At 35.1% G+C, this 27,615-nt stretch overlaps 1 protein-coding gene across 1 annotated transcript; it reads left to right on the plus strand.

Moving 5' to 3' along the window:
- The first annotated feature begins 1,964 nt into the window (after nucleotides 1–1,964).
- On the plus strand, nucleotides 1,965–26,604 carry LOC137491096 (uncharacterized). Its single transcript, XM_068220184.2, has 3 exons — nucleotides 1,965–2,014; nucleotides 2,367–2,509; nucleotides 23,161–26,604. The coding sequence occupies exon 3, from the start codon at nucleotides 23,325–23,327 to the stop codon at nucleotides 24,456–24,458; it is 1,134 nt and encodes a 377-aa protein (XP_068076285.1). The 5' UTR covers nucleotides 1,965–2,014; nucleotides 2,367–2,509; nucleotides 23,161–23,324; the 3' UTR covers nucleotides 24,459–26,604.
- Nucleotides 26,605–27,615: the final 1,011 nt, after the last annotated feature.

Genomic DNA, 27,615 nt, shown 5'->3' on the forward strand with positions numbered 1-27,615 from the left:
GAACATTGTACACAATTTACAACCAGTTTTATTCATATAAATATAGGTCAGAGCAAGAAAATGTTATGTTTTCTTCTGGAGAAAGTCTTATTTCTTTTATTTCGGCTAGAATAAAAACAGTTTTGAATTTTTTAAAAAACATTTTAAGGTCAATATTATTAGCCCCTTTAAGCAATTTTTTTCGACTGTCTACAGAACAAACCATCGATATACAATAACTTGCCTAATTACCCTAACCTGTCTAGTTAAGCTAATTAACCTTATTAAGCCTTTAAATGTCTCTTTAAGCTGTATAGAAGTGTCTAGAAAATATCTAGTCAAATATTATTTACTCGGTTATTAGAAATGAGTTATTAAAACTATTGTGATTAGAAATGTGTTAAAAAATATTTCCGCTAAACAGAAATTAAGGGATTTTATATATATATATATATATATATATATATATATATATATATATATATATATATATATATATATATATATATATATAGAATGACAAAATCTGTTTTGTGTCGTGCATTAGAGTTTGCTTAAAAAAACTGGTTAACTCTGAGAAAGTATTATTTTATATTATTGGTGTGTTATTAGTTCAGAGGAGATTGCAAATTGTTGAATGCCATTTATAAAAAAAAATGTAAAAAAAATTGACTACAGACTTTAATAAAATTTTATCAGACAATTATTTTAATTTGTATGATTTTATTTACTACTGTAAATATTGTTTGCTTGGTATTTATTTTGTGTTTGTGTACTCTTTTTTTATTGTAACTCCCTGAAGAAAGTCTTTTGGATACTGAACACATGACTGGTATTATCTTGTATTTTAAAATTATAGTCTTGGAAACATGCATTTTCTTTAACACTATTTAAGAAATTATAAGCATTATAACATGTGCTTACACAAGTGATTTGTGTTTTTACTATAGTAAACTATAGTCACCCTTAGTGTACATGTTTTGAAGTACTTGTAAATATTCCTATGGTCTTAATGTAAATGCTGCAATGGACTTTGCATTTAAAATCTTTATTGCACAGTATTTCAGCCATGGTTATAGTACAACTTGTTGGTTTTGTTTTAAACGTAGTAAAACATGGTTATGTGTGATAAAAGTATGTTAATCTATTTGTATGTTTGTGAAAAATATTAATAAATCTTCAACTGTTATTGAGAGTGGTGTGTCGTGTTTATTATAAATAAGCAGCTGCTGCAGCTAGTGGTCCATAAGTATGGAGCAAAACGCCTGAGAACAGCGCCTCCGCGGAGCGGCCGGCATTTCCGGTTGCGTCGTCCTAACATCGGCCGGACAGCGTTTCCGATCATTTGCCGACGTCGCGGCGACATTTTGCCAATTAGCAAACGCTCCCTGAGCGACATCGCGCCGATGGAATTTTGAAAGTCGGCACGACGTCGGCCCAACGTATGTGTGCTGTTTGGGATTTTACCCGATTTCTTTTTGTTAATTAAAAGCTGTGCACAATTCTGCCCCGGCCTATGTCAGTGAAGTGAACTTATTAGACTTTATTCAGCTTGTAGACAGTTAAGCTTCCATGACCAGTTTTTGTCTGTCTCGATCTCGTTTTTTTTTTTTTTTTTTGTCTGTCCCTTGGTCTTGCTGCAAATCAAAAGGTGATAGAGGTTTCTGTGTTGCGGCCTCAAGGCTCTGGAAAAGTCTCCCTCTGAACATCGGGATTGCTACATCATTGGATGCTTTTAAATCTAACTTAAAGACTTTCCTTTGAGTGACAAATTCAAGTTATTTTTATTTGTATTTTAGTATTACTTTTAAACATACATTTTCCTGTATTTTAAATTCTAGTATTTAAAATTTTATTGTGTAGTTTATTTTATTGTAAAGTACTTTGGATCAACCACGGTTGTGTAGAATTGTGCTCTATAAATAAAGTTTGCCCTGCCTAGAGTGGCAAAAAAGCTAAACAAAAGACTTTTATTTTGGCGTAACGTGACGTCATCAGGCGGCGCCGCTAAAGCGCGGTGATTCAATGGAGAAAGGTTTGCTTTAAAAGTTTTACAGATATAACCCGATTTAAAGTTAAAGTACTAAAGTTTCAGGATTGTTTATACGATGCAAAATTATGTTCCTGCTGTTGGAAATATTATTTTAACCCTTTATACAACGTAGTACTATTATATTCTCAGTAATCGAGGGCTATTGTTTGAATAAAGTAACAGAAAAGTGTGTAATACGTGTTTTAATGAAACGTTTTACCTGATTTATTTTTGTTAATTATGCTGATTAAAATAAACTGTTGAAGCAAGTGTTGAAGAGAAGGTATTTTATTTCTGTTCATTGTTTTATTTATTTTAAACAGAACATTTTTATTGTTTTGTTCATTTTAAACAGGATAAAGTGTCAGAGAAAAACTCCTGCTGAAGCGACTGATCTCCACACTGTTATAAAGATGGTGTTTATTAAAGAGGAGAATGAAGATGTGAAGATTGAAGAAACATTCACAGTCAAACAGGAAGATCTGCAGAAACAAACAGGTTGATTTTCATTCTCAAATACCAACTCAGTCATTTGATCCTTATTCAGATATATTTTAATAATAAGAATACTAAATTAAATCCATCTTGCAGCCCAAAGTGGGCTGCCTAGTTCTTCTAAATGCACATAAGCACTCATTAAAAGACAGAATGAGTTTCTTTCTTGTTACTTGTTCTCATGTCTTTTGTCATTATTTTATGTATTATTAGTCTCCCATTTTCTCTACCTTCTTAAGGTTATTGCTTTTCTTGTTCTCCTGCTGTTTGTGAAGCGTCCTTGAGCACCGGCGCTTTATAAAATAAATTTAAGAAGTTTAACTGAGCTGAAGATATTTGACCTACAGTATTCTCCTAGTAGATATCAGCTATTACATTGATAGTGTTGGCTTAGTACTATCCATTTGCATACGTCACGTTGATCACAATTCCCCTTTTTTCATCAACTTCTTTATGAGTTTAATGTTGTTTCTAGTAGTTGTTACTAGTTCTCACAGATAATATCTGAGTTAGAAGTAGATCATTATTATAATAACTAATTACCAGGGCTATTGTGTTTAAACAGGGTTTCCGCTGCGTCATAAAATGTCTTAAGATCCAAAATCAAACACAAAATTTAAAATCTTTAGCTAGAAATATCTAAAATACATATAAAAAATTATTTATTTATTATTGTTTATATATATATATATATATATATATATATATATATATATATATATATATATATATATATATATATATATATATATGGGTCAATGACGTGACACTCATTTTTTTTGTGTCCATGTCTTTTAAATAAATTCAAGTAGGTTACAGTTTCAAAATAAATGAGCAAATTACTTGCATACATTCTCTATTTTGAGGACCAAGTTTAATTTTTTGGTTTTAATCCATTTTAAGAAAATTTTTAGGGGATTATTGCAAGAATGTCAATGTGGTGTAACCAAAAAAAATTGGTACCAAATAGTTTACCTTGTTTAAAAAATGTGAAAGCCTCAATGAAACATTGTATCGGCTAGTCTGGCATAATTTTACATTAGACATATTTAATAGTAAATAAAGGTAAAAATAGCACAATTGTTTTAAATATTATAATTCATTTGGGGAATTTTGTCTGTCACCTCAAATTTCTGAAATGTCAAGATGGTGTAACCACCATTTATTGAGCCATTTTGTTAATATTGTGCACAAGACAGTTAGACAGGAAATTGGATCACAGAGAAGAACTCTTGATAAGACTAATTGCTGCATGCAAAGGTTAGTAACTCTTTTTAAAATATGAGATACTTTGACCTTTTTAAGGTATGGTCAGCTATTCTTAGATATGCATGTCAAATGGTAAGACCCCAGAAATGCACTGATAATAGTTCAATATTATAAAAATAAGTATTATATTTAAAAGTTAAATTTGAAATATTCCCACCAAGCCCATGTGCTTACATAGATGTTATTGATAATGCCTGTCAAATTTCATTTTAAGTTGAAATGTCAAGGGGTGTAACTGGTTACACCATTTGACTCATATAGCAGGAGTCTTTCTGTTGGGGGTCAATTTAGTCAAATATCATTAGTTCACGATGCTGATCAAAAATGCGACATAAATTAGACTACTATTTGGAACTATTTGTGTTCATAGTGTAGATTATTTATTTATTTTTGTTTGAGAAATAGGTGCTTAATCCACAACCTTACTATTAAAGCTCTGTCAACCTAGGATAAAGTTATTTTACTGCACAACATGAATGTATTTTTTTATGTTAATCCATGTTTACACAATATTCACACAATAAAATGTACACACTCTCTCATTCACACACTAGGGTTGGGCATCTAAGCTATAATGCCGATCCGATACGCATCTCGATACAAAGAATACGATCCGAAATATTAGCGATACATTTGTGACATTGCGATGCAACACGATACGATTCACACCCATATCACGATACGATGCGATAATTCAGCACTAGCTAATTAGTTCAAGTTTATGAGATTATGTGAAAGAGGATGCTGTGCCATTGAATGAGTTTAATTATTTATTAACCAAGCAAAACCAAGACTTTTTTTACAAACTGGCTTTTCTCTCAGAGCCAGTGTCAATTTACAGTAGAGAGCCATTTTAGAACATAAAGCACATATTATTTAAGTATTTTCTTTTTTTTTTTACTTAGTTTTTATTGATTTTTTAGGAACATAACCAGTAGGAACAAAACAAATAAAAAAAATACATATATACATAAATATACATATGTATACAAACTTATATAGGCCAATACAACCCATGTATATCTACATACACACATGTATAAAAATATTAAATTAACCTCATCAAAATAAATAGATAAATAATAAAAAATAATAATAATAATAAAAAAAAACAGAACAAAAGTGGTTGTTGGAAGAGTTACAAAATCAAGTCATGATACGTTTGACATACATTATCACAGATTATTTACAATGACATATTCAGACCATTTTTTCCAGTACTTGGTATACTTTTTTAAGTCAAATCTTAGATTAAAAGTGAGTCTCTCCATACAGTGTATTTCCTTTACAATTCCTATCCATTGAGCCCTTGTCGGAGGGTCAGCATGCAACCATTTTCGAGTTATGGCTTTTCTGCTACTTACCAAAAGGATTTGAATTAGGTACTTGTCAATAGTTGGAAAAACTTCTGGTATTTTCCCAAGGTATAATGTTATAAATGAGTAGTCCAATTCTTCTCCGATTATCTTTTTTATTTCAGTCGCTATTTCACTCCAGAAGGTTTGTATTTTTGGGCAAGCCCAAAAAACATGAAAATGGTTAGCCATTGAGGTTCCACATTGTCTCCAACAAGAGCCCAAACTTTCAACACCTGTACGCAATGCAGACAGTCTAGGAGTTATGAAGAACCTCATCAAATTTTTCCATCCAAACTCTCTCCAAGCTCTCGAGTTTGTGGTTTTTGCATGTGTGACACACATATCTGTCCAGTCTTCTTCTGTTATTTGTTGGTTTGACTCTTTCTCCCATTTTTGTTTTATGTAAATTGATGAATGAGTCTTACTGTTTTGTATGCATTCATATAATTTAGAGACCAGTTTTTTGTTTTCTTCTTTTATGTATGCGTCCGCAAATACTGTGATCAAATTAGAATCATCCTTAATTTTATTTTTAATTTTTTTATTAAAGTAATCTCTAACTTGCAAGTATCTGTAAAAGTCCTGCTTGTCCAGGCCAAATGTATCTGATAAGGTCTGATAACTCATAAAGTGTCCATTAGAGGTCACCGAACTGAATGATGTGATTCCTCTCCAAACCCACTGTTTAAATCTCTTATCTAGTGTACACGGTTGAAAGTCCGGGTCGAATGCTATCCAACTTAATATCCCATTATGCTTTTCTAATTGTAATTTCTTCAGTATTCTAAACCATAACTTCAAAGAAAACACGGTCCAAGTACTCAATCTACTGTAGTACTTTTCTGCTTGATTTTTATTACCAAGTAAGGATTGTAAAGGTTGATCTATTTGTGTAGTTTCTAGTGTTTTCCATTTAGACTCATAGCTTTGTATACACCAACATAGTAAAGGTTTTAATTGTGCAGCAAAAAAATAGTCCTGAAGACATGGAAGGGCTCTTCCACCATTTTCTTTTCTCAATTGCAGTGTCTTGAACTTTATCCTAGGTCTTCTACTATTCCAGATAAACCTTGAGATCATCCTATCCCATTCATTAAATTGTTTTTGGGGTATTTCCAGAGGCAATGATTGAAAAAGATAAAGTAACCGTGGAACCACGTTCATTTTAATTGCTTCTATCCGGCTGCTCATGTCTAATGGTAGGAGAGTCCATTTTGCAATATCAGATTTTATCTCTTTATAAATGGGGCCGTAGTTACTGTCAAAAAGTGTTGACAAGTCTTTTGTTAAGTTTATTCCCAAATATTTTAGTGAAATAGAATTCCATTTAAAATTATATTGTTTTTTCATTTCTAAATTTGGTCTAAAATTGTAAGTAAGAGTTTGCGTTTTTTGAATATTTATCTTATATCCAGAATAGAAGTTAATTGTGTTTAGGAGGGACATTAATTTAGGAATACTAGATTTAGGATTTGCCAAAAACAGGAGAACATCGTCTGCATACATACAGATCTTATGTTCCTCTTTTTTAATTACGATCCCTTTTATTTCTGGCTCTTCTCTTATTGCTTGGGCCAGGGGTTCGATAAACAATGCAAATAAAGTAGGACTTAAAGGGCAGCCCTGGCGTGTCCCTCTTTCCAAGTAAATAGTTTTGGACAGATGGCCATTAATTTTTATTTTAGCTTTTGGTGATAGATATAGCCCTTTAATGCATTCAATAAATTTATTGTTAAAGCCAAATCTTGCCAGAACCTGATACAAGTAATCCCATCCAACAGAATCAAATGCTTTTTCAGCATCTAGGCTTAACAACATTGCACTTATATTTTCTGTTGTAATATGACTCATTATTTGTAATGTTCTCCTTAAGTTATCCTGCGTCTGTCTGTTTTGTATAAAACCAGTTTGGTCTAAATCTACTTATTCAGAAATGACAACCTCCAGTCTCTTAGATAATATAGAAGCAAATAGCTTGTAGTCCACATTTAAGACAGAAATTGGTCTGTATGAGCTACATTCATTCTTATCCTTTCCCTGCTTTGGAATAATTGAAATCACAGCTTCCTGCCAAGATTGTGGAATTTCTCCACCTCTTAGTACATAATTAAAGCATTTGAGGAGCATGGGTGTTATTTGAGGTTTGAATGTTTTATACATCTCTGATGGATATCCATCAGTTCCTGGTGTTTTATTTGCTTTCAGTTTTGATATAGCACTATCCAATTCTTCTATAGTTATTTCAGTTAACAATGCTTTATTCTGTTGTTCCCCTATTGACGGTAGGTCTAGTGAATCCAAAAAACTCTTTATAATCCCAGTTTCTGCTCTAGTTGGTTGGGTGTATAAGTCTTTGTAATATAGTTCAAAAGATTTCTGAATGTCTTTTAACTCAGTACACACCTTTTGAGTTTTAGGATTCCTTATTTTATAGATTGTGTTTTTAGACTGTTGTTTTCGTATCCTCCAGGATAATAATTTCATTGCTTTAGGTCCTATCTCATAATATCTTTGTTTAGCGAATTTACATTGTTTTTCTATTTCTTCATCATATATTTTATTTAGGTCTTGTTTAATTTTATTTAATCTTATCAATATTTGTGGGTCTTTTTGTTTAATATGTTTTGTTTCCAGATTTTTTATTTCCTTTTGGAGGTTTAATAATTTTTTCTGTTTTTCTCTTTTACGATAAGCAGTGAGGGAAATAATTTTACCACGAATTACTGCCTTCGCAGCATCCCATAAGGTACTCGGAGACACTTCTCTATTGTCATTGCTTTGGATATATAGATCAAACTCAGTCTGAATTTGTTTCTGTATAGTTTTATCATTCAAAATTGCTGTGTTAAGTCTCCAGTGTGTCTCTTTTTGCTGGTTATCTAAATATAAGGTTAGATATACCCCGGAGTGGTCAGAAATATCTCTAATCCCTATACTACAGTTTTTAATTCTATGTCTATCTGAATTATTCATGAATAAATAATCAATTCTTGAGTACATTGCATGACATGTTGAATAGAAGGTAAACTGTTTTTCCTTAGGGTGAAACTCTCTCCATATATCGAACATGCCAAGTTCTTTAAGCAGTCTTTGTATCATTTTAGCATTTGAAGTTTTCTTTCTGTTGAGACCAGTTGCATCAAGTCTGGGTTCAATGTGAACATTTAGGTCCCCACCTACTATCAAAGTACCGTGTGACTCTGTGACTATCAAATTAAATATTTTCTTAAAGAATGTTTTGGTACTTCCTGGTGGAGCATACACATTAAATAATGTAATTTCTTTATTATCTAATTTCCCCCTAACTAAAATATATCTACCCTCTTTATCTTTAATTTCTGATATAAGTTCAAAGTTCACTGAATTAGGAATCAGAATAGCTACCCCCCTCTTACGTCCTGATTTATGCGATGAATAGAAAGTATTTTGAAAGCCAAATCTCTTTAATTTCTCGTGTTCCTGAGGTGATAGGTGTGTCTCCTGCCAATTAATTATTTGTATTTTTTCTTGTTTCATTTTCGCAATTATCTTACTTCTTTTAATTGGACTATGTATGCCATTGACATTCAACGTGACTAATTTATATTCCTGACCACGCATATATATTCATTTTAAACCGCTCACTTTTATAAAACATTTCCAACAACAACCTAACAAACAAAGTATGAACATTCATAACAAGACAAACTGTATGAGAAAAAAGGGCTTCCATGTCCCAGGTTATAGTTATAACCTTCTAGTTGAGAGAATGTCCCTGTGACCGTCAAGGGCCTCTCTTTGGTGCAAAAGAAAAGTTTATCAGAAAAATCTGCTCTTGCTTAATCGGTTTCTCTATTCATCCTTGGTAGGCTCAATAATATAATCAAACTTAAAAGAAAATATAGGAGATAAAATAACTGCTCCATCGATTGCTTATTTTTAATCAAAATATGTTATCGTCCGAAGGGAGTAACGCGTCATATGCCTTAATAAGCATTCAGCTCCTCAGTGTTCGGTTAAAGGCTTAGTAATAGTATCGTCCAAATGTCTTTTATGCAGTCACTTACGTTATTTCTCGGTGAGAATAATATATTCACTTTTCAGACGATTCATGTGCGACGCGATGAAAGTTCTGTAACTTCTCCCTAATCCGTTCTTGGTCCACTGATTTGCGATGACGTTTTGTGCTTGCTCTTTCCCAGGTAACGTTAGGGAGACTTCGGCGTTTCGGTTCTTCGGGGTCTTGTTCCACATTTCCCACAGAAAATCCTCTTTTCTTCAAATCTTTTGCAGCTTCTGCCGCGCTCTCGTAGATCTGGGTGCCATCTCCAAAGAAAACTTTCAGTTTGGCCGGGTGTGGAGTTTGGAACCGAATCCCTTTTATTTTGAGCTCTTTTAATATCCCCGCGTATGCCTTTCTTTTCTTTAATATCTCCGGAGGATAATCGTGGTCAAAATAAATCCTCTTTCCTTCAAGTCGGACTTCTTTCTTTTTCCATGCAGTGTGTAGCACCTGTTCTTTTACTCTGTGTTGTAGAAAGCAAATTACCAGTGATCTCGGCGGTGCATCGCGGGGGGGCTTCGGGGCAAGTGCTCTGTGGCATCGCTGTATACCGATCTCCAAGTCTGTTAGTGGCAGGTCGAGCTCCGTTTTAATAAGTCTCGTTACGAACTCCATCAGGTTGCTTCCCTCGAATCCCTCCGGGATTCCGTAGATACGGAGGTTATTGCGCCTCGAGCGAGCTTCTAAATCGGTTAACTTTGTTTGCAACTCTTTCTGACTCTCTAACATTCTAAAGAGAGCGTCACCAGCCGCCGCGTCCCATTCCTCAATATCAGTTATACGTTCTTCTGCTTCAGTCATTCTGGAGTTGGCGGCTTGTAGATCGTCTGAGAGATTTTTAAGTTTCTGATTAATTTCCCCCGTAAATTCAATCAGCTCCTTACGCATATCTTCCCGAAGAGAGAGTCGAAAGTCATCCATATAATTTTTAAGATCCGCTCTGAATGCTCGGATGTCATCTCTAATAGCACTTATATCCGAGTTAGCTGCTTCCACGTTGGCCTTACCAGCACCGCCATTATTTTCGCGGCTCTCTTCACCGCCGTCAGTATCATCGGTTATTTCTCCTTTTTCCCGCTTCGAGCCTACCTTGTTTTTACCCCTTTTGTGCTTCTCCCCTTCCATGTTAATTTTCAGTTTGTCTTCGTTTTCTTGCGTGAATCTTCTAGGGGATTTTGAATCAACCGATTAAGAGAGGTTCTTTCACACAGCCATCAGCTTCGCCGCCACACCGGAAGTCCTATTTAAGTATTTTCAAGATAAAAAGAAGTGTTGTGGTAATTCAGAGTAAAGTGTTAAAATTCTAGAGTTAGATAAAGGTAAAATAACCCTCTCGGCATTAGAAGCTGATTTGCCTCCTTGTAATACAGAGTAACATGTATCTACCTTTGTAGAAAACCCTTGAATTTGAGAAACTAATCAGAGTGTCTGAAATCTCACCACACCCTCATTCACCTGGCCCTTAAATTAGTCAATTAGTTTAGTCCACTAGACAGAGTGAATGACCACAAATAAGTGAATTCAGACACCTGCTGTTGAACACCTGCTGTTAACAAGCACAATCACTGAAGGAATAAGAAATTGAAGGAAGAAATAAATCTACAGACACAGCCTCACACCAAACCAACTGAATTAAAACAGAGGATTAAACAACTCCATTAAATAATAGCATAAGCAGCTTCACTGATTACAGTTTGACTTCATTTCTGTAAGAATATTTGACAATGAACAGAGGTTTATATATTTTTTTATTAAAAATATTTCATTTGACCTCACCATCATAGAGATCAGAGGCTGCTTATTTGAGCTCTTGAAGCTTTACTCTTATATCCTAATGGTTCTCTGACTGCTATAGCCATGTTTCTAAAACTCATTAGCTATAGCAAGAAAGGTCAAGAGAAACTATACTGTTTATGCTTAATTGTTATAGATTTAATTTCAGGTGTTTATTAAGTTGATTCATAAAGATATGCAAATATAATTGTATTAAAGCTGCATGGGACAATACTACTGGTGGTCTGCTGCTCTTCATAGAAGATTCAACAAACAATTAGGATACAATTAATAATTAGAATGTCATGCACTTAACATTCAAGCTCCAGCTTGCTCTTTATGACACACAGGCATCAAGAATCAGGACATGAACCTCAACCGTGGTTGCTAAGAAAAAAAAAAAAGAGCTGCATAGTTCATGCCGCAATGCATGCTGGGTGCCAGCATAGTACAAAGCTCCCAGCATGCATTGCAGCATGAATAAATTATGCAGCTTTATGTTCTTACAATCTCTTTCTTTTCCTTTATTTTGTGTTGTTTTTGGGAGGTGATATTTCAGTAGTGTTTTTTTTTTACTTGATTTTATTTTTTTGTTTGTCACCATTATTGAGAATCAAAGACTAATTATTGATGTCTGGGTGTTTTTGAGTTCTGCCATAGATCAAACATTCTCATTGTAAATATTGTTATTAATTAATTGGAGTTTCAGTGGTTTCATTTATGTATATTATTTATTTCTCACACATAACTAATATGATACTTAATTAGAAAACAAGCAGGAAAGGATGGCTATGATATCATAAATAATCTCTTCAGACCAACACTTTAAGTTTCTTTCAACTTTTCCATGCTATATGTTTAAATAGTGTAATTAACACTATCTATAACAGCCAAAATAAAAGTCATTTTTAGCAAGAAGTTGAAGAGCCTGACTAAAGCAGACTCTGTCCTCCATCATGGTGACTTTAAATGAACAGAAATTTTATTAAGAGCTTTTGTTCACATGACAGAAATAAAATCACTGGTCAGTAATAGGTGAAGCTCCATGATAAGTTGTTTAATTTGATGAGTTTTTTTAAAGATGTTGAAAAATAACATTTTTTATTGTGTAATTTGTTTTATTTTTATTGATTATTATTTTATTTAGAGTTTTTTTTTTCCTCAGTTGATTTCATCTTTGGTTTTGGCTTGTGTTTTTCTGTCCTTCAGTGATTCTGCTTGTTAACAGTTGTTCATCAATAATTCTCAATCCTCCTTTAATTAGACACTTAATTGTCTCATTAACTTCATCACTGTCTGAGTGTTCAGCCCTCTGTAGTGAGGACACTAGTGAGGATTTTGCCCTGGAATTTAAGGCTTACGTGTGTTCGAATGAAAAATACAGACTATGGGATTTGTTTTTAACAGAAATATTCTGGAAACTGAATTTACGAATGTAAAATGTTGAAAACAGCAGATTACTGGCAACCACTGCTGCCAGTATTTTGACATACATTTAACAGATATTTTACACAATAAGAGTTTGCTAATTAACACTCTGGGTGTAAAAAAATTTAACACTTTCAAAAATGTTATTTTAACACTTATAGTGGTTCCCATATAAACACTGAGGGAGTGTTAATTTTAACTCTAAGGTAGTTAAATCTACCAAATCTAAAATTTGCAGCGTGAGATCGATAAAAAATACAGACTGTTGAATGTGCTTTTAACAGAAATATTCTGTAAACTGAATTTATGAATGTTAAAAACAGCAGATTACTGGCGACCACAGCTGCTGGTATTTTTACGTAAAATCTAAAAATGAAAAAAAGAAAGAAAAACAGCAAAACGGTTTTTGTGTCACCATTGTGGAGGATAATAGCGTCTCTGTTCCAGTCCAAGATGAACTGAGAATATTTGATGTTATGCTGCATCTTCTTTTGTTTAAAGGTAACTGTGTAGTTACTAATGCAGTCAAAATCTGTCTGCTACTTGCAATCACACATGAAAACATTATTGCATCTAAAGACTTTACATTTTTTGCACTAAGCTATGATTTTGTAAAATGAACAATGTATTAGTTCATGAAATATGGTTATTTTTTGTAAATTTATACAGTTATATAAAACTTCCATGTTTTTCACAGAAAGATTCTGGCAACCACAGCTGCTGGTATTTTATCGGAAATTTAACATATTTTACACAATAAGAGTTTGCTAATTAACACTCTCTTGGTGTTGACAATGTTAACACTTTCAAAAGTGTTATTTTTAACACTTATAGTAGTTCCCATATAAACTCTGAGGGAGTGTTAATTTTAACTCCAAGGTAGTTAAATCTACTATCTAAAATTTGCTGTGTATAAGTGCAATATATGTTAAATTATATATATTTGCACTCTTTCAACATAAAGGTTTAGCATTGCACAACAAGAATTGTGATTTAACTTTTCAACTATGAAAACAAGTTTTACAAAGATATATTTTGCCACTGAATATTCAAAACTTAAGGTCGTGAACTAGCAGTGTTATGCTGCTTTGAAACATCACTGTCACTGTAAACAACAGGCTAATAAAAATATAACAAACCAGCAATCTTCTTGCTGTGGGGTGGTCATACTACCCACTGTGCCACCGTGACACCCATTATTTTTATCATTATTATTATTAATATTATTATTAATATTATTATAATTAAATAAAAATTAACAGGAGGAGGTGTTTAAAACCTTCGTTCTTCGTGACACTAGGCTGAATATCTTTGCAGATAAACAATGCAATAACATCCGTTATTGGCGTAGAGCGCACAAAACTGTTGCGCATGGAAAAAAAAAAACTTGCAATGCTTTTCTCACCACTTTTGGAGCTGGTAGCTACAGTTAAAGCAGTGCAGGAACCCGGGGATGCAGGAACACTGGAAGATGCTTTCACAACAACACCGTGGCGCCGCTTCAAGTGAGATTTCAGATTAGTCGTACTGCCCACGTATTTTACAGATGCGCGGCACATTTCGCAAATGGCATCTGTCCTGTCAAGTCGTCCATCCTTAAATCCATAATGTTGCCATACTTTAGATTTAAAACTCAGTGGGGAATAAAATGTTTGTTTTGCTTCTCGCGCTTTCTGAGGGCGCACCACTAGCTTCATCCGCACACCTGATACACTGAGTTGTAGTGTAAGTGTACACATCCGCAAGTCCGTTGCTAAGGCATACTTTATGTAGGTCGATTAAATTATGCGCCAAAAACAGGTTGACAACACTTGTTAATAAATAAAAAATACATTCTATATTAAAAATATAAGCTGTATCTTGGTAAACCGATGCATCTCGCAAAAACCGATGCATCTCGATTTGCTTCCAAATTTCATTCATCCTCTGCTGCTCTACCGATGCACTCGCATCGTGCACGCGCATGACCGCGTATCGATACATATCGATTAATCTTCCCATCCCTATCACACACACATTCATACACTACAGTCAATTTAGTTTTTCTAATTCACCTATACCGCAAGTCTTTGGACTGTGGGGGAAACTGGAGCTCCCAAAGGAAACCCATGTCAACTCCACACAGTAAGCCATCCTGGTCCATCTTGGACTCAAACCAGCAACCTTCTTGCTGTGAGACAACTGTGCTAACCACATTAGCCACTGTATCACCCTCCTTTGAAATGTTGTATGTATTTTTTTTTCTTCTTGAGAAAGTCTTATTTCTTTTAGTTTGGATAGAATAAAAGCAGTTTTTAAAATGTTAATGCAGTTTTTAAGGTCAATATTGTTAGCCTTCTTAAATACAGAACAAACCACAGTTACCCAATGACTTGGCCAATAGATCTTACTTGCCTAATTAACCTAATTACATTTTTAAATGTCACTTTAGGCTGAATACTAATGTCTTACAAATGATCTAGTCAAATATTATGTGCTGTCATCATGGCAAAGACTACGGAAGAAATCAGTTATTAGAATTTAGTCATTTAAACTATTTTGTTTAGAAATGTGTTGACAATAATATTCTCTCTGTTAAAGAGCCCTTGGGAATTTCTTTTTTAAATAAAAGAAAAAAATAACATGGGAAAAGAAACAAGGTTGACAAGCCTTGGTTGAGTGCACACAGCCTTAAGTTTTGGAGGTTTTCATACTTGATGCGCTCGCTGTTGTACTATTATTATTAACAACTGGAGGTGACTCGGAGGAACTTTAATGATGAAAAGTTGTGAAGAACAAGTCAGAAGTTGCTAAACAAATGAATTGCAGTTGAAATCAGTTTTGTTTGTTTTTTTTACAGCATGTCTGATAATATTTTTTTCTTCTGGAGAAAGTCTTATTTGTTTTATTTCGGCTAGAATAAAAGCATTTTTTAAAAGCCATTTTAAGGTAAAAATTATTAGCCCTTTTAAGCTTTTTCCCCGCGATAGTCAACAGAACAAACCATGGATATACAATAACTTATCTAATTACTCTAACCTGCCTAGTTAACCTAATTAAGCCTTTAAATGCTACTTTAAGCTGTATAGAAGTGTCTTGAAGAATATCTAGTCTAATATTATTTACTGTCATCATGGCAAAGAGAAAATAAATCAGTTATTAGAGATGAGTTATTAAAACTATTATGTGTTGAAAATGTGTTGAAAAAATCTTCTCTTTGTTAAACCGAAATTGGGGAAAAAATAACAGGGGAGCTAATAGCTCAGGGGGACTAATAATAATTCTGCGTAATTCTGAAGTTAATTGTATAAAATAGTTTGTGGATAAGTTGTGGATACACTCATGAAATTATTTGTTGTCAGTCAGTCGTGTATGCTTACAAAAATTGGCCTTTAATCCCAGCACCAAGGCAACAACAAGTAAGCAGCAGTTCTTACGTACTAGTGTTTTACGTACAGTGTTTGGCAAATTGTTTCTAAATAGCTTAGAAGTAAAATAGTGGATTTTTTTTCTAATATCATCTACTTAGTTTCATTTTACTTAAGCCAACTGAAAAGAAACAGTGATGGAAAAGGTGTTAAATGTTAAACATGTTTCTTTAGTTACTTGGTGTGTTAAAAGTTCAGCAACTTGGTTTCATTGTTCTAAACACATTTGTCAATGACAATCCCACCCCCCTCAGAAATTGTTCATCAACTGTCATTACAATATGAGACATGGATACACCGTTCATGCGCCATGATGATTTCTTTTTGCCAGACATTTTGGTTAACAATAAAACAAATTAAAATCACTTCAGCTGAAATTGTTGACTATCATTCTTAATTTGAATTGATTTTAATTGTCAATTTCAAAATCTTTGGCTGTAGAAGCAACACTGTCAGGTGGTGTAACTGGTTTTTGTCAATTAGTGTAACCAGTATTTTACATAAAAATATAATTATGTACATGGAAATAATGTGAAATTAAAATTAAAACACCCAGTTTAGTGTATTAAAATCATTAAAATGTACATTTAGAGATAATGCGAATAAAATAAATGTTATTGTGGTATTTTAAAATGAAGTATTTATTTCAGTGTGTACACTTGCATATCATCTAGGAGTAAATTATTTAATATTTCACAATGTTTGGCAGTTACACCATTTGACATTTTCAGTTGGATTCAGTCTTAATGTTTGTAAAAAATGGTGTAAATGTTATTTTTAATGACATAAAATCAACATGAATACAATCTGTACATTTTAAAATATCTAACGGATGCTTTTAAATCAACTTTGTAAAAGATTTTTAAACCTGTTTTGTTACTGACCCTAACAACGAGTTATTATTAAATATTAACATTCAGGTTTAACCTTTGGTCAATTGGGTTAAACAAATACATAATTGTATCTGATCCCGCCGCTCGGCCAAGCGGACTCTCAGATTATGAATATTAATTATCAACAATAACGAATTATTGTTAATCATTAATATTCTGCATTAACTTATTGTTAATTTGACCAAATAAATATACCCAGACCTCGCCGCTCATCCGAGCGGACTCCGTACGGATATATTTATTTAGAAAGGGAATACTTACTACTCCTTGTGAGGTAGCTTAATCATTCTTAAGTTTTGATTAACTTAAATAGCAGCCGGTAGCAAAAGATCTATCATTTCAGTGACCTTTTTCTGTGAGGCAAACAAAAACAATCCAATGCGATTATAATAAGGTTTATTGACTAATCTAATACATATCAAACAAACGTAAACTGAGTATAGGAATATATGGGCATAACATATAACGGACAAACGCATACTAATTCTAAATAGGTTATAAACGGATATATGGAACATATAATAAAACCGAAAGAGACATAAAAGTGAGGAAATACAGAAATTAGGTACAGAATGACAAATTTCGCTCAGTTCAACCACATATAACGAGAACCACCAGTTGATCATAAACACCTTAAAAAGGGGCACAGCTTAAAACGCATATGAAAAATAAACTTGCATTTACTTTCTCTTGTGTCGTGCGAGCTTTGGTTGATGCGCGGGGGACGTCAGAGATTCAGTAGGAGTTTGTGTGTCCTGTTCAGCTTGGTCCAAGTTGAATGGTCCCACGAGGCGCGAGATTAAACTGAGTTCAAAAGTCGGAAAACAAAGAAACGGGGACAGAAGAAGGTTCTCTGCGGAGAAGTTTATCCGAGGGTTTTTTTCTGCTTCTGCCCAGATGTTGGGGGGCAGAATGAGTTATACCTGCGGGTCACGTGACGACCCGTTCAGCCTTCTCGACCAATGATTTTAGGACAAAGTTTTGAGCGCGAAACCTCTCTTTGTCTCAAGGCTGTTTGTATGCAAATTTTGGGTCCTCCTGCAGCCTAAGGACGCAGGGCTGATAGTGGAAAAAATTCCTGAGCCTGAACTTTTTTTCCTTGCTGATGTTTTAATTTAAACGCATTTATTTTATGTATTCGTAGTCATACTTCCGTACGTAATATAGTCATTTGACAGTACATGTCAGTCAAATTTATTGTGGCATGCTTATGTATGTCAGTAATGTCAGTGACACATGCCAGTGTCAGTGATCTTGTGACATGTGCCAGTAGGTGTCAGTATAAGCACGTTATAAGCACATTAATCTTATAAGTCTCTGTTTTAATATTTAAAAATCATTAGGCAAATGACACCTGCTATCTTACATGCATATATGTTATGAGTTTTTAACATGCATTTTATTATAACTTTTTAAAGGATATTATTTAAAATACCTTAAAATGAAAATAAGTTAAATAATAAAATAAATGAATGAATTAAAAACATAGAGAAGTCCATATTGTAGGGAACAAAGGAACTGCCAGGATGCAATATACAGTACAACAGATAAGTGTAACCCCTCCCATACATAAGCATGCCACAATAAATTTGACTGACATGTACTGTCAAATGACTATATTACGTACGGAAGTATGACTACGAATACATAAAATAAATGCGTTTAAATTAAAACATCGTGGAGTAGCTCAGCAAATAAACTTGCGACGCGATAAATTAGGTTAAAAGTCGCGTAATGATTAAATATGGTTTTGCTTGTGTTAATTAATGTCATAAGCTTCGCCGGGTGTCGATGTCACTGCAGTGACATGCAGCGCGACACTCTGAGTGACACAGGTCACTACACAAGCCACTAGCGAGTGACACATGACAGTGGAAAACCGGACGTGCCACCGGAAGTGTCACTACACTCAGTGGCATGTGCCAGTGTCATCTGTACGTCAGATGTCGTGTCACTCCATGTTAAAACTGCTACTGTGAATCCGCGTTCAAGCGCACACAATAAAGCTAAAACTCGCCCCAAGCACCGGCAAAAACAAATAACAATGAATGTGTCAAGGAAAGAGTAAGGACATATCTTAATTATTTATTAATAAACTTATTCTGAGTCAGTGTCTCAAAGATCCTGACTGGCAATCTCCTCTTGGACTCGCCTTCAGAGAGAAATTCATCTTTACGGATTACATGATGGAGTTTTTTTGTTTTCGATTTGTTTTATTTCGTTAAGTAATAATTTAAAGCTTTCTATAAATATATTTATTATGTCTGTGAGGCATATACATTTTGCTTCATTTTGTTAAGCGCTCCTGTTCAAAAACCAGACGACAGAAAGCGCATAATTTTGGTTTTCTCTATTTTATAAAAACGCTGTAACGTTTTTTGATGTATTACTCGTACTTTGTGAGCAAAAATGACGGATAACTTTAAATTGCTCCCACTGAAAAAATGCAAGTGATTGCTCTGGCGCCTCGATGTCCTGCAAGCTTTTATTAAGCAAACTATGCGCCTAATAGCACACATTCTTTAACGTTTAAACCATTGTTTTATACTTGAACTGTTTTATATCTTTTATTTTAGGCAAGTCGTGATGATCTGAGAAGGCAAACTGATCAAACAGACAATGATGGTCTTCCGCTGGGCACTGTTCGTTAAAAAAAAAAAAAAAACTTATTTTTAACGAATAAAAATGCTCCAAACGTTTTAAATAAGCTGAATAAAAAACGAAACTAAATATAAACACTTTGCCATTAGGCTACATTCAAAACTGAACTATTTTATAGCTGAAACACTAAGTTGTTTAAGGAGAAGGGGGAAATATATTTTTGTCCCGTCTATTGCTTCACCGTTATTTCGAGAATAAACCCAGCGTAAATATGCAGATGCCATTCCCAAAACATATCAGCGTGCCGAAAACGAAAGTTTCATACAAATTCTGAATGGATTATAGCCTGGAAAGTGCAAAGCACGCTCCTCTTATTATCACTAAAAAGCGTCACTAATCTTAGTTCATAGAGATCTCACAAAGATCCGTTATAATTTATAAAGCTCTCTAAAATACACAATCTTTTATTTACATGGCGTCTACACTCAAAAGATGATTCACGAGCACACAAAATGGCACTTAATAAAAACCAGTCCGGCGCTTTCAGCAGAATCTAGAGAAATGACAGATCAATATCCGTGAACCTGATTTTTTTTCCCCCGCAGCCACAGTACGCCGGAAATCCGGCGTGGTGCCGGAACGCTATCACCCCTGAGGACGGTTTTTAATTCAGGGCATAAAAAAATGCAGGCCGTTCCTGTTATTATCATGCTCTATGCATCATGTGTTGTAAAATGTCCAGGGCATTCTATTGACACCAAACACTCTACAAGTACATCAACATTAAAAGTACATCAACATAGTTCCCATACCTTTACATCATTGATGCTTTTAAAAAGGCCTGAAAGTATAAATGTGTATAGTCTATATCAGGGATTGTACACATTACAAAAGTTAAATGTAATAAAACAAGAGATTTGGGTTCTTTTTTGAGGAATGTCTTGACTGTGAGCAGAACGTTGGCTAAAGAGGTTTTTTTTTCTTCTCTTATCTTATCTGTCATGTTTTTTTGAAGTCGGCAGAGAGTGGTTCTGTGAAGTCTCCCAGACTTGTTAACATGTCACCAGGGATTTCTAAGCCAGACTTTATGTCACCAAAAGTGATTTTATTGTCCTGGCGAACCCAGATCGTTTTCGTGGAATGTTAAATGGAATGTTTATCTCCAGAATGCAGGTTACAATATGTTACATGAATAATCTCCACACAGACTCCTACAGAACCATAATTTTTGAAACTTAAAATTAACAGCTTCATAAACAGACGTGTTTTTCCAAGCGTATAAACTGCTGTATAAAGTTAGCTAATCCGTTCATTCCATGGAAGAAAACAAATACCTCAGGGAAATCAATTGTAATAATCAGTCAAATCCAACGTAAGGAGTCAGGAGCGGATTATTACCAAATAAGTTTGAAGGCAGGATACTAATTGTTAAGTGTTTTAATCCTCAGGTAGAATGAGTGTCAACTATTGATTGTCAGATATGATTTTCTTTTTCACATAATCCATTGCCTCGGTCGCAATCTGAAACCGCTTTTCTTCTCCATTGTGTGAAATTCGGAACCTGGCCAAGAAAAGCTGTCCATATCGCACGTCCTGTCACCCCCAAAGAGCTCTCCTGACATCAGTAAAGGCTGCTCTTGCCCTTGCAACATTGGCGGTGTAATCCGGAAAGATGGTGATTTGATTACCGTTGTAAATGAGCCGTGTACGTTCTCTGGCTTTTCGTAAGATCTCCATGGCATCTCCATCGTAATTGTAACTTTGTGTTTATGGTACGAGGCTTGTCCCCTGGCCTCCTTGGAACAAGGCTACGATGTGAGCTGTCAATTTTGACATCTCTGTCCATTTGAAGCCCTTCTTTTAGCAGTTTGGATACCGCTGTAGTTGAACTTGATCCCAGGAGCTCGGGGATTCCCGTAATGCAAATATTTCCCTTTCTCATGCACCCTTCCATATCTTCACATTTTTCTTTTAAGTCGCCGACATGTCTTGTGAGCTTAGTTACCGTTGCCTGGAGATGTTCTCTTTTATTTGGTCAATTTCAGAACGCACAGCGGTGGCATTATTCGCGATTTCGGTTCTCATAGCCTGTAGTTCAGATTTAAGTGCATCAAAATCTTTGGCCACTGCATTCTTCAACTCTTTTTACAGATGATATGTCCGCACTTAAGGAGCAGAGAATGTCCGTCTTTATCCTCTGAAAAGCCAGTATTTGTATCTTCAGGCCGTCCAGAAGGAGATATGACAGGTCGGCCGGGCTCACCGGAACTACTCTGTTTAAAATTGTGTCATTTTTACACGTGTCAAAAAAATACATTTATATTTATGCTGCAGCGGAAATGTCTTAATGTATTTTTTTGCATAACTGCAGTGCAAATGTCTAGTTACTTATATTTACATAGTTTTGAGATTTCCTTGTTGAAAATTAGTTGGAGGTGGTATCACATTCGTTACATTTTTGCTAATTAAAACAAATGCATTTTGCATTGAGCATCAACAGGGGGTCTGACAGAAGTTGCCTGCCTGATTTTTGGTAGAAGGCGGAGAGGGTACATTTGATGAAGGTAACCCTCGCATAATTCTACACCATAAATGCTGCATATGTACATTAGTGCAGTGCAAGTATCTAAAGTTTTTTATGTTTACATTAGTGCAGAGCAAATGTTCACTCAAATTGTTCTGTTATTTATGTTTACGTTTACTATAATGCATTGAAAATGAATGTTTATTATATTGACAACTTTATATTGTTGCTGTTAACAACATAGAAATTATGTTCAGTTTGTGTTTATATATATTTTTTTTTACATGAATAAATTTAGCTTCATTATCTACTCCTTAATCTTTAGTTTAAGCTTTTACTGATGGGCAGAAGGCAAGCCATTGTGTAAAACAGGTTGATGCTTGCTGTAATAGAAAGAGATGATGACTGTCCAGCTTGTTGCTTCACCCGGCAGATGAGATGCTCAGTGTGGACCCTCAGCCTTGTGATGGATGGCATCTCCCTCACAGTTGCTTTTACTCTGGACACGTTGCTCTAGGTTTTGCAGGATGTAGATGTATAAATCAGATAGAAATGCATTAGGTTTTGCATGTAAGTATTTGTGCCTAACACATTTGTTTTAGTTTGGTATTTGCCTCTTACATGACACTAGAATGTAGTTGTGTTTGTGTGTGTGTGTGTATGTGTGTGTGTGTGTGTATGCATGTATACAGTATATACAGTATAATAGAATTTACTATAGTACGGTTAAAAATGTAATATTATTTAATATAAAATACAATTGCAACTTGTTACTACTTTTATCTGGGTTATATTCTTGTACATAATTTTTTAACTGTACCTTTAGAACCTTATATTACCACCAAAAGCAGCATCATAGCAGTCTCCTTTCAGACACTCCACCTCTTCACAGAGATTGTCAGCCAGATCTGGTGTATTAATCAACTATCGTGGCTTCTGGAACTGAACAGTAATGATGTTCCAGATGCTGGACATCCACTGCCACATGGCCTTACCAGTTTAAGACTAAATCTTCCTTCTTTGCCATGCTCTGATGCGTTTAGGTTTCACCGCCATCAGATTTCGCTATGCGGAAGAGCCTGACTGATATTCTACCTGAAACATGTTAGCAGAGTTTGTGCATAGAGCCCATTTACTATAAGTCAATGTAAAAGCACTAGATAAATAAAGATGAATTGAATGAAATCTGCTTAAATGGGTACACATTAATGGACCAAACAAAATATCTGATTTATTTTACATTTAATGTGCATCAAAGTTAGTGTGTGTAGCCAATGTTTCTAGTGTCTTCTCACTTTTCAGCTTTCAATGAGAGTTTTTAATACTCAATGAAAACTAATGATTTTTTATTTATTTTAGACCTAATTGAAGAGTATGAGGGGAGTAAGGAGTAGGAACATCATGTCAAAATTGAGGACAAAACTCATTTACAGACTGATGGTATTTTGAAGAGGAGAGACAATCGTTTCACCTGCACTCAGTGTGGGAAGAGTTTGGCAAACAAAACCAAACTTAAGAATCACATGAGGATCCACACTAGAGAGAAACCATTCACATGCACTCAGTGTGGAAAGAGTTTTGAATTACAAATTAGTCTTACAAATCACATGAAGATCCACACTGGAAAGAAACCATTCACTTGCACTCAGTGTGGGAGGAAATTCAACCAATCATCAAACCTTAATAATCACATGAAGATCCACAGTGGAGAGAAACCATTCACATGCCCTCAGTGTGGAAAGAGTTTTAGATTACAATATAGTCTTACAAATCACATGAGGATCCACACTGGAGAGAAACTATTCACATGCACTCAGTGTGGGAGGAGTTTCAACCAATCATCACACCTTAAAAATCACATGAAGATCCACACTGGAGAGAAACCATTCACATGCACTCAGTGTGAAAAGAGTTTTAGATTACAATATAGTCTTACAAATCACATGAGGATCCACACTGGAGAGAAACTATTCACATGCACTCAGTGTGGGAGGGGTTTCAACAAATCATCAAACCTTAATAATCACATGATGACCCACACTGGAGAGAAACCATTCACATGCCCTCAGTGTGGAAAGAGTTTTGGATTACAAGGCAGTCTTACAATTCACATGAGGATCCACACTGGAGAGAAACTATTCACATGCACTCAGTGTGGGAGGGGTTTTAACAAATTATCAAACCTTAATAATCACATGGTAATCCACACTGAAGAGAAACCATTCACATGCCCTCAGTGTGGAAAGAGTTTTGGATTACAAGGCAGTCTTACAATTCACATGAGGATCCACACTGGAGAGAAACCATTCATATGCCCTCAGTGTGGAAAGAGTTTCAACCAATCATCAAGTCTTAATACACACATGAAGATCCACACTGGAAAGAAATCCTTCACTTGCGCTCAGTGTGGGAAGAGTTTTAACCAATCATCACAGCTTAATCAACACATGATGATGCACACTGGAAAGAAACCATACACTTGCTCTCAGTGTGGGAAGAGTTTCAGCCGCTCATCAAGTCTTTATAATCACATGAAGATCCACACTGGAAAGAAATCCTTCACTTGCACTCAGTGTAGTAAGAGTTTTACCTGCTCATCCTCCCTTAATCGACACATGAGGATCCACAGTGGAGAAAGACCATTCACATGCACTTAGTGTGAGAAGAGTTTTAGCATATCATCACACTTAAAACTACACATGAGGATCCACACTGGAGAGAAACCATTCACTTGCACTCAGTGTGGGAAGAGTTTTAGCCAATCGTCACACCTTAATAAACACATGTTGAGCCACACCGGAGAAAAACCATTCACTTACACTTAAGCCGCGGTCACACTTGAATTTTTTCCCCATAGACTTCCATTCATACGCATGCGAATGAGTACGACCGGAAATGCAAGTTCTTGTGTCAAGTTTCGTAGTTCACTGCCTTGCAAAGTTCAATCTTGGTGAACTCTTACCTGAGAAATTGCATCACTTGACTGTGTGAGACCAATCAAAGATCAAAACATGACCTCTCTGGACAGAAATTTAAAATATAGACCAATTGCTCACTTTTTTTAAAATATCTAATCATCTTTGTAGCGAAATTAGCTCAGTTTATGAATATTAACGATCAATAATAACAAGTTATTATTAAATATTTTTATTGCGGTTTAACCTACTGTCAATTTGGCTAAACGGATATATAACACGATTCCGCTCGCTCGTTCAAGCAGACTCTCAGATTATGAGTATCAATTATCAATAACAACATATTATTATTCATCCTTAATATTCTGGATTAACTTATTGTTAATTTGATGAAATAAATATAACCAGACCTCACCTGCTTGTCTGAGTGGACTCTGTGATGATCTGTTTATTTAGAAAGCAAATTATTACTACTCCTTGTGAAGTAGATTAATCATTTATGAGTTTGATTAACTTAATAACAGCTTGTAGCAAAGGAATCAATCGTTTTAGTGACTTTTTCTGTGAGGCAAACAATACAATCCATTTGATTATAATGGGATTTATTGACTAGTCTGACATGTAACGAAAAAACGCACAAACATAACATCAAACATAGAACAAACATAAACTGAATATAGATAGGCTATATAGGGATCTATGAAACCTATAATAAAAAGAAAGAAACAGAAAAGCGAGGAAATAGAGAGTTTAGATTAAAGAATGGCAAATCTACCTCAGTTCCACACAACTATTCAGGACCATTAGGATTGCAAAGAAAACACCTTTTTGATAAGGGGCACAGCTTTAATGCATAACATAAATACCTTTAGAAAGAGTTTTTTTCTCTCTTTTTGCGAGTATTCTCTATGATGCGTTAGATGGAGTCCTTTAGTGTCCTTTCTATGTGTTCGATGAAAAATACAGACTGTGGAATGTGTTATTAACAGAAATATTTTGTAAAATGTAAATGTCTTTGAATGTTTTTAAAAGTTTGGCAACCATCTTTGGCTTACCTCTAGATAAGTGGTGTCACACAGGCTCAGACTTTGTGGCACCAAGAGTCATAAACCTACGCAGAGGAAACTTTTTTTTAAACCCTTTTATAAAATCGATACGTAATTTTATCTGACTGTACGTTACATCTTGTTTAATCCCGCCCCTTTTCGCAGCTCCGAACAACAGAATTTTGCATGCTCAAACTCTAGTGTAACCGCAGCTTCAGTGTGGGATGAATTTCAGCAACTCCTCAGACCTTAATAAACACATAAGGACAAGTAGCGTAGCGCAAATTGCGGAGGCCCCCCTGCAGGGATCACTGACGGGGCCCCCGGTGGGGGGGATGGGGGGGACAACGCGGGGAAGCGATCACAAATTGAGGAGGGGGGAAGGGAGGCGGGGTGGAGCGACAAAGCGGGGAAGCCTTCACAAACTGAGGAACGATCACAAACTGAGGAGCGGGATAAGGGAGCGAGGTGGAGCGACAGCGCAGGGAAACCTTCACAAACTGAGGAGCGATCACAAACCGAAAGCAGCGAGAGCATCAAAGTAGCCAGAAGTCATTAATTATTAATGAGAACTGGCGTCAAGGAACCGCACGGTGCGTCTTCTCCTGTGTGGGTGTCGAGGAGAGTTGAAATCAAGTCAACTTTATGGTATGACATATGTATATTTCATAGACTCTTTAACTTTAAGGTTTTGTTTTGCATTACTTATATCATGTAGTTAACATGTTGTTGTGATTATATCCTAAGTTCTTTATCTTCATTATTATCCATAGACATTTGTTTGTTGCTTTTATTAATTGTTCTATGAGTTATATTCTATAATAAATAATTTGCATTCAGGCTATTTTGTTGGTTCATTTTTCTTTTATGTTGCGACAGTTAATTTTGAGTAGGATAGTTTGTTATTTTGAGTACCTCAGAGCAGTGGTTCTCAATTCTGGTGCTTGTGCAAAATGAGTTTTTTTGGGAACAGCCGTCCCAAAATAATTTTACCTTTTATTAATAGATCTTAGAATCACACCTGAGAAACCACAAAAGCAGAGATTTGGCTTATCTTTAACCGCTTAACATTAAGATGCACCAGATCAGCAAGAGACAACATTTGTTTGAGTTTTCTTCGCCAACTGGCCCCGATGAAACACAACGTTCCTGTATGGTTGGTGAATCAGTTACAGTGATATTTTTGGGATTCACTTGCTTGAGTGGAAGTTGTCCTGGATTACTGGGGTGACAGACTCTGCTGAGAGTCTGAGAGGTTCCTAAACTTTAAGAGATTGCATGGAAAGTTCTTTGCGACCCTATGGCGTGGTGGTGTAGTGTCCGTGAGCAAGGAGAGAGGGGGCAGAGAGCAGCAGAGAGTATGAGCAAGCTAATGCAAAAAGCAAAGTTTTACTGTCTTCCAATGAGCAGTTGCCATGGAGGGCACCAGACATAATACATTTCAGACACAAACTGAAGGTTTTATCTGCTATGAGGGTTAAAAACCATTAATTAACTTGGTTGCAATAAGCACATGTAATGTTCAAAAAAAACACTGCTGCACAAAATAGCACACAATTTTTGTGCATGGATTAATGTTATTTTGTTTATTATTTTATTTCATTATTTGAGACTGAGAATCTTACATTTGAGAGTCTTACATTTACATTTAGTTAGTAATGGGAAAACATTCCTCCAGCATGACAATGAAAAGTTTTTTTTAAAGTGATTTTTAGCCTTCGCTCACTCCCAGATTAGAGGCTTCTGGAGGGGATGTAGACCTTCAGCAGTAGTTGGAGGTAAGAGGCTGTGCAGTGCGAGTGATTTGAACTTGATATGAGCCTCGAGCGGTAACCAATGCAGAGAGATAAAGA

Source organism: Danio rerio, chromosome 4 (genome assembly GCF_049306965.1).
Source record: "Danio rerio strain Tuebingen ecotype United States chromosome 4, GRCz12tu, whole genome shotgun sequence".
In the NCBI taxonomy this organism is placed as follows: domain Eukaryota; kingdom Metazoa; phylum Chordata; class Actinopteri; order Cypriniformes; family Danionidae; genus Danio; species Danio rerio.